The sequence below is a fragment of the Bombyx mandarina genome, chromosome 28, assembly GCF_030267445.1.
Source record: "Bombyx mandarina strain Sakado chromosome 28, ASM3026744v2".
Classification (NCBI taxonomy): Eukaryota; Metazoa; Arthropoda; class Insecta; order Lepidoptera; family Bombycidae; genus Bombyx; species Bombyx mandarina.
In genome coordinates this window covers 6,441,642-6,450,811 of record NC_143233.1, presented here as the reverse complement: position 1 = coordinate 6,450,811, position 9,170 = coordinate 6,441,642, and the positions used below count along the sequence as shown (strand labels likewise).

The 9,170-nt window shown below is 37.2% G+C and overlaps 1 protein-coding gene across 1 annotated transcript; it reads left to right on the top strand.

Moving 5' to 3' along the window:
- Positions 1–4,871: 4,871 nt before the first annotated feature.
- Positions 4,872–8,581, top strand: LOC149499713 (uncharacterized). Its single transcript, XM_089739064.1, has 2 exons — positions 4,872–5,455; positions 6,023–8,581. The coding sequence occupies exon 2, from the start codon at positions 6,027–6,029 to the stop codon at positions 8,310–8,312; it is 2,286 nt and encodes a 761-aa protein (XP_089595190.1). The 5' UTR covers positions 4,872–5,455; positions 6,023–6,026; the 3' UTR covers positions 8,313–8,581.
- The last annotated feature ends 589 nt before the right edge of the window (positions 8,582–9,170 follow it).

Here is a 9,170-nt window from a genome sequence, read left to right as displayed (position 1 = left end):
TCCGTCGCTGTAGGGGGCAAGGAGAATTAGACTCTGCGCCGAACACGTCGCCTTACCCCCGCCAAGGGTCCGTTGGGTCCTCGTGCCCCCTATAGGTACACCGTATGTAATTCGTTTCCAAATGATTCTTCTCCACCTGATAATTGATCTTCTAAGCGATAAGACCGTCAAAATTTTACTTTTTTTTAATGTTTCGCATTTTTTTTGGTGTACAGTAAAGAATACTATCACTCTCTCACTCTCTCTATCTCTTTAATATAATGGTATAGTTAGTGATTACATAATTGAATTTGATGCAGCATTCGACTTCCGCTGGTTGGCAACTGAGTCGGACTTTCTTCGCAGCCTCCAGTGTATTCTTTATTATCTTCGTTCTTGCACATGCCTCGGTTGGGTTTTGTCTCTTTGTTAAACGGCTAGGCGATTTGATCGGTTCGTGTCTAACACACCCTATTTGTGGTCACCGATGCGTTTGCGATGCGACCGATGCGAAGAAATGTGTTTTTACGTAATGCTATGCTGGTAAGAGTAACGCTATCTATCGCCGAATAGCCGAAACCAATATCAAAGAAACTGGTAACGTCGAGAAAGCTCAAAAGGTACAACGCCATCTATTATCAGATAGCGGAATCACACATCGAAGCTACTCGACTTGCCCAGAATATTGACGATAAATCTAGGGATGTCGTCTTGGCCATAAAAGCGTTGCAGAGATGGCACGAAGCAGTTAGTAATCGGAACTACTCGAAGCGAAATTGCGAAGCGGAAGAAGTGAATTGAGAATTTTAAAGTGTTCGTTAAGTGTTCTAAGTATTGAATACAGTTTTAATTTGTACTTCGGTAGAATTTTTATTTATCCCGAACCCCGAACGCGTAGCAGTAACAAGTTCTATTTCATTATTAACTCTGAATTAACCGGAATATCAATTTTGCGATTACAGATAGAACTCCCGATTTGTTAATAATTAAACATTTAATTACTTACGTTCATTGATAAACATTACTCTCATAGAGCAATAAACTGATTTATAATATCAATAAAGCACTCACGATTCGCAAATTTGCATTGCGTTTTCGTGTTTGTGTTGATCAGCTAATTGAAGTAATCACGAATTGAGAATTATTTTAGCTGTAAATTGGAGATGAGTGTTGATTCAAAGACCGCGCTATTAGCTTATCCAAAATCGGAACTGTCGATTAGTAATTGTTTATTCCCATTGAAGGCAGATAAGCTTATCTGTCGTGATAAGTGATTATAGTCGCTTATAAATTTTGATGAATTAATCCTTAAAAAAGTTTCTGTTCTATGGATTTTTTGTGGATAAATGTAGTAGTAGAAATTGGATAGATAATCCAGTCATCGAAAACATTTGGACCATACAATGCAAAACGTAAAGAAAATATTATGTAGGTTTCTCAACTGGCCCAGACGTTTGCCCAAACGATATGTCAATGTTCACTACAAAATTTTATTTCCTGTATGTCTATACGCAGGTAGTTGCCACAATTATTTCCATGTTTTCTCGCAGATATCTCATTGTACGATGCTACATTATAATATAACAGCGCCTATCAACATCCTCTAGTTTTGTTTTTACCATCGCACCGCCCGCTACTGGAGTAGAGCTCATCCATACTGCCTGGAGCCACTGCGTTCATCCACAGTTCGTCTCCAGAGATATTTTTTGCCACGTACCATCCGGCTTTGGAATGAGCTCCCCTCGACTGTGTTTCGAGCGCTATGACATATCCTTCTTCAAATGAGGTTTGTGGAGAGTACTTAACGGTAGGCAGCGGCTTGGCTCTGCCCCTGGCTTTTTTGAAGTCCATAGGCGACGGTAACCACTCACCATCAGGTGGACCGTATACTGCTCTGCCTAAAAGGGCAATAAAAAAAACCTCTAGACAAGAAAACCAAAATTCTCTGCGGTGGAAACAGATAAAATCACGATTTACATGTAAAATATTACTTATTAAGAGATCGCGGTACTTACCCCATATTGTTTAAATAAAACATCTAAATAACATCACAGATGCGAACTTAAACTTTTTCACAATCAGAGGCGTTACTATTTTTAGTCCGTCGACGTTTTTTTTTCGGTCCCTGAACTAATAAAAAATAAAATAAAAAGCAGTCTTGCTTTCAAATGCTCAGAATATTCTAGATCATTCTAGCGTGTCTTTAACGAATCGTAAATTCTATATAATACAACCTATGCAATCAAACACAATAGGTATGATTGTAATGCCGTAATTTCGAAGTTAATTTATATTCTATGTATTTACAAAATACGATTTTTCACAGATAAGAAAAACGGAGTAACAAAAACAAAATAAGAATATCGTTAATGTAGTCGAAGTCTAAGATACGCTATGAAGAGTAAATCAAAAACTATTGGTCAGACCTTGAAATAATTTAAATAGAACAACATGAGAAGCGGCAGCTTTCAAATAAAACAAAAAGATTGTTAAAATCAATTCAACTAATAAAGATCTGAAGTTACACACATAAAAAATACACTCGAATTAAGAAACTATTCCTTTTTGAGTCGGTTAAAATATAGTAAAAATATTGTTTAACCATATGACGGCCGTATAGGTCACCGGTGTTCTACGCGGCGCTCTGAAGTAATTATGTCGATTTGTCGAAACACGCCTGTGGCCTAACATTGCCTTATTTTGTTTTTACTGTATGTTTTAGTATTTTAGGACTCTTACACAAGGTTTATTCTCAGTATTTTCGGTTTCGTCTTTCCCAGAGTCTAATAGATATTCCGGTGCTTTAGTAACAGAGATCGACATAATATATCGATTATATTTATATCGATTATCTCTTTTTTCTTTCTGGTCGTTCCCTCAATGCTGAGGATCGTGACTGTATTTCAATCTTCTCCACTTAGTCAGGTTTTGCGCCATACGTACCGCTCCCCGTATCTGGCCTCCAGTCACCTCCTTGAGTTGGTCCACCCATCTAGCTGGCGCTCTTCATCTAGTGCGCTTCCCCTCCATTTGTCCGAGAATGATGAGTTTCTCAAGGCTGTCCAACGGGGATCGCATTATGTGCCCAAAGAAACTCCGGTTCCTTTTCTGGCACGTAGTCAACAGGCGCTTGGTGACCTTCAGCTCTTCGAGGATGGAGACATTGGTTCTCATAGCTGTCCAAGGAATGCGTAGCAGCTTGTCGATTATATTATATTCATAATCGATAAGGGCACCGGTGACCTACGTGGCATTGAAAGGATTAAAAATATAAATTTAAAAGCGTATGTAGAAAAGGAAAGTCGTTGAATAACAAAGTTTGAATTGCGACCCCATGTTTCAAGCAGTGTGGCCATTGTTACGTTCTTATTATTATAACTCCCAGTGACATAAGCGGTTACTAGGTGGACAGAAAAACTATTTACGCGTCTAGTGTTTAAAAAGTCACCCAATTTACAGTCACAGACTCTTGGACGTTTTTGTTAACTACTTTAGAAATTTCACCACTAACGCTTTGAAAAGACAAATTGTTTTTTTTTTTCACTCAATCATACCCAACGAATTTCCGAAAGTCGAACGTGACTGTTTGATTCTAGTGCGTTAAGAAACAGCTATTTAAGTCAAATTGGTGTGTTTATTGCATTTTTTTTTTTCGCATATCGAAAACTATTGACACGTTTTTGAAGTTTCAAATTGTATCACGTTCAGCGAACAAACAAATCATTGACGTAATCGCGAAGACAAGTTTCGTGACTTGTGTGCATTTTGTAAGTCAATAAATTTGGCTTTTTTTTTATGGCTTCGACGGTTGGACGATCTCACAGCCCACCTGATTTTAAGTGGTTACTGGAGCCCATAGACATCCACAACGTAAATGCGCCACCCACCTTGAGATATAAGTTTTAAGATATCAGTATAGTTACAACGGCTGCCCCACTCTTCAAACCGAAACGCATTACTGCTTCACGGCAGAAATAGGCAGGGCGGTCGTACCTACCCGCGCGGACTCACAAGAGGTCCTACCACCAGTAATTACGCAAATTACAATTTTGCGGGTTTCACATTTATTACACGATGTTATTCCTTCACCGTGGAAGTCAATCGTGAACATTTTGTTCATATGCTCCTTATAATAGTGTAGTTATGTGTAGCTTTTTCGAATTTAGCAAAATTGTAGACACGTAGGCAGAGCGGTGGTTGGTTACCTACCCGTGCGGATTCAGAAGACTTCCTGCCACCAGTAATAACGGAAATTACTATTTTGCGTGTTTGATCTTTCATACACGATGATCGTACATGATTGATAAAAATATGAGTATATTAAAATTATTTTTAAGGTTTAATTGTACTTTTTGAAGTGAAACTTCTTTAGGCGCATGAGGGTAAAAAATTTACAGATGTAACGCCACGCAGGTATGCAACGGAAGTGTCGAAAAATTTTAATACAGCGCCATCTATGAGAATTTTTAATACTAACGTGCGTATGAAACCTCTTGTAGTGAATTTCAATTTAGGATTATACGTGACGTTAAAATATCGATTCACAGAGGGCGCTATACATCATACTATATATCATACTATAAAAGATGATTTACAATTATTTACTAATGACAAAATTTTACATATACTTAGACGTTTAGGATAACTGTATTTTAATTTTTGAAGGTTTCCCTTCTAACACGTGTGAATTGCACACATCTTTTTTTACTCTTTACTACTAGGCTCCACTAAAAGTATCGGGAATGGAATATTTCCACTGTTCCTGTCCTGGTGTAAAAAAGTTGTTTTCCCGATAGATACCGCATTCGCTCTGTGAAGAGCAAAAAGCGGCTCGCGTTACTTGGTGCGTCAGAACTCTCGAAATATTCCACGCAGGATCCTCAAATGCTGTATGGGTCATACACATACATAAGTTCAGGGTGTATGTTGTTTAAAAAGAATGGATTTTATTCAAATTAAATTATATCGGGACATGAATTACAGTTACCATTTTAAATACAAATGATAATCAAGCAAAAAATTATTAAATTACCTTTGTAACTTATTTTTTAGTTTCCTATTATCCCTTTCTGTGGACTGTTCGCAAAGGCAGTTGCTACATTTCGATATCATTTATTGTTGTTTGGTGAGAGTTATCGTATAATAAAATGCAAATATATCTTTAGTATATATGTCAAATATTTAAAAATATGCATATAATTATTATAAATAGATTAATTTATAATAAAATTTTAAATAAACATTTAGTTACACGCAACCGCATCACTTCTGTGGACTTAAAATTTCGCCAAAAAAATCAATATCTACTAAAAGTACTACTCATCACGTTTTTTTTATACTGGCCACATTATAAAGCTAGCATTGGCCATTTTGGATACAGCTACTGAGCGTTGGCGATCGTTCGGAATATTTTTTATAAATTCAGTGGTGATTTCGTAAAAGATCGGTAGAACTTTTCTGTTCCTGATATATTTCGGTAAGTAATTATTGATTTCAACAATTATCACGTAGCCGTATGGCCGTTCATGGAGTAATTTCGGAAATGTTTGTGTCTTATTTTCTAACCTTAAAAACTAAAAGAGCATTGTGATTTTTTTATTGAATGTCCTTTCTGTGGACCCCTTTTATGTGGACTTGAATGTCCACGCGAAAGACAATGTCTGCAGAAAATATCACATTATTGATTTCAAAACTAAAACACTGTCTTACTTATCTCTTAACTAGATGACGTTGACTCCTTTGGTCGTGCATGCTATTAAATCTACATAACATGAATTTTAAAAGAGGTTGTCTTGTATTTTGGCCAATGCCTACACGAAAGAAAGTGTCCACAGAAAATCGTTCTTAAGTTTTCCAACTGATTCAGCAGCTTGTTTGTAAACGTGAACAATGTGCATTGTGTATCATCGGTAGCCGATTTATATCCCCTGCTAGACCTCTGCTCCAAGACACGCTTCTTGCGTATAAACTAAAAGGGTTTGGCTTATTTGTATCTATTGCATGGTATGGTAGGTAGAAGTAAATATAGTTTAATTTGTTCCAGCTACATGATGCCACGTTCAAGTAGATCTAGGTTACAACTGAGTGAAGAACAAAAGAAAAAACGTAGGCGTGAGCAAAAAAAACTAAGTATGCGCAGAGCTAGATCAAAGTTAGATTCTGTTGCTCTTGAAGAAAGACGCAAAAAGGACCGAGAAAGGTATCATCGTAAAAAAGAAGAGGGGCTGATTAAGACCATTAAAGACTTGAAACCCCGAGACCAGCGACAATTACGGAAAATGTGGCGAGAGAAAGCAAAACTTAGACGTGAGAAAGAGAAAATAAAAAGAACGACTGAGCAAATGTTACACGAAAATACACCCCCTTCAAGTCCACAACCATCATCTTCAAGTTCATCTTTTTCACGAATTCGGTCAGGAAAAGCAGTAGCTGCACGGAATAAACGAAGATTGAAGGCTAAAAATGAATATTTAATAAATAGATTAATTGTTTTAGAACGAAAGCTAGCTAAATACAGAATGCGTCTACACAGAATTAAAAAAGGACAGAAACGAGGTAGCACTGTACTAATCAAACGAAAAATACATGACTTTTTTATTGACGATGAGCATAGTAGACTCACAGCAGGCAAAAAAGAGACTATCACACGACGTAAAGTAAAAAAGCAAATACGTCTGTTGAATGACACAATTCTCAATCTACACAAGATATTTAACAATAAGACGGGTTTAAACATATCATATGAGACATTTCGTAGACATCGTCCTTTTTGGGTGATATTTCCTAAAACAACTTCTAGAAATACCTGTTTGTGTCGTCAACATGCCAATAACGATTACATTGCTAGCGCTCTACATCAAGCTAAGATAATATCATTTTCTAACGCCACTGATGTTGCCAGGTCGCTTTGCTGTGATAACATTCTGAGGGTTTCTTGTCTTGAACGAACATGTACCCTATGTTTTGAAAAAACTTTGGACTATACGGTCATCAATGGGAATGACACGATTCTTTACCAAAGATGGGTCACTAAGAAAGTGCCCCAAATAATTAAAGGCAATGAAAAATTATGTCAAAAAACACTCAAAGAATGCGTCAGAACTTCTCATCAATTACTTGTTAATAAATTTAATATAAGTTTGTCGACATTTATGCAACATCTTGCAAATATAATGAACCAATACAAGGCTATTCGATATATTAAACAAAACTTATCGCCATCACAAAGTTTACTGCATATTGATTTTTCAGAAAATTATTCCTGCAAATATGGATCAGAAGTTCAGTCAGCCCACTTTGGTGGATCCAAATCACAACTCTCGTTACACACTTGCGTTTATTATTCTGTTGATTCTCAGCCACCAACAAACCTTATAAAAACAACATCCATTTGCACTGTCTCGGAGAACTTACGACACGATCCTGTACTCATTTGCGCCCACTTGAAACCCGTAATTGAAAAAATTAAATTGATTACACCAGATTTGACAGAGCTGCATATATTAAGTGATGGACCTGCTACTCAATATCGTAATAAAACAATGTTCCATATGTTAGCAAACTATGTGAGCAAAATTTCAAATGTAGAAACTATTGTGTGGCATTTCAGTGAGGCTGGACATGGCAAAGGTGCTCCTGATGGCGTAGGTGGCTGTTTAAAACGCACATGTGACAAGGCTGTTGCAAATGGCCAAGACATATCAGGTATTGACAGTTTTGTTGATTGCGTAAAAGTCACCTGTAAAGGCATTGACATTATTCGTATTAATAATGATGTATCTGATATACAAAAAATTGCCGATGCTAACAAAGTACGCCCCTTCAAAGGGACCTTAAAAATTCACCAGATCACATGGAGCTCAAAATCTCCTAACATTATTCACTGCAGGCGACTAAGTTGCTTATTGTGTGCACCTCACATTAGGTGTACACATTTTGAAATTGGGCAAATTCAGATTGAATATATTTCACGAGATACAAAAGAATCTTCGCCTACGATATCATCATCTATTTTATCAAGGACGGGTACCCCCAGACCAGTATCTTCTATTGGTACTGCATCAGCGTCAACCGTCACTGGACCAAGAACACCATCTCCGCTCGAATCGTTTTTAAACACACCGTCTCCTGAATTAACAACGAGAATAGTCCGTCAACCACTAACCCCACGGAAGCAAAATATAGTATATACTGACTCAGATGACTCAGCAACCCCCAAAAAATCCAGATTCCATACATTCTTTGATACCAGCGACACGGAGGACTCAATTCCATCCCCAAAAAAAGTTAAGTGTCAGTCGCTTTTTGATTATAGCGATGAAGAAAATTTTTAAAGTGTTTTTTATTTTAATATTAATAAACTACTGTTTAGACATAAGTATATTTTTTCAATTTTGATTCTTTTCTGTACGAGTCTGTCCCTTCTGTGGTCAAGAAAAAAATTAAAAACCCTCTATTTCATCAAAACCTGAAAAACGATCTCGTTTTATATTATAATTTAGATACTATGATTAATAACTAATAAATGAAACTGATTTTGTAAAAATACGAACGATGTTTTTTTTTCCAAAAATTTTACCTTGTTTTGTGTATGACCCGTATACAACATTGTATCAGGTGACGAATCCTGGATATACGCGTACGAACCCGAAACAAAAAACCAATCACGAGTTTGGGTGTTCGAAAATGAGTTAAAGCCAACAAAAATTGTTCGTTCGCGGAGTCTTGCAAAAAAAATGGTGGCCACGTTTGTCTCCAAAACCGGCCATGTTACGACTATTCCTCTTGAGGGACAAAGAACGGTTAATGCAGAATGGTATGCTAGCATTTGTTTGCCACAGGTCGTTCCTGAACTCCGTAAAGAGAACTGCAACCGCCGCATCATCCTCCATCACGACAATGCGAGTTCTCACACCGCGCGCAGAACAAAAGAGTTTTTAGAGCAAGAAAACATAGAATTATTAGACCATCCGCCGTACAGCCCCGACCTAAGCCCTAATGATTTCTATACTTTCCCTAAAATAAAGAATAAATTGCGTGGACAGAGATTTTCATCACCTGAAGAAGCTGTGGACGCCTACAAAACGGCCATTTTGGAGAACCCAATTTCCGAATGGAATGGTTGCTTCAATGATTGGTTGATACGATGGAAGTATGGAAAAATGTGTCAAATTTCGCGGAGAATACTTCGA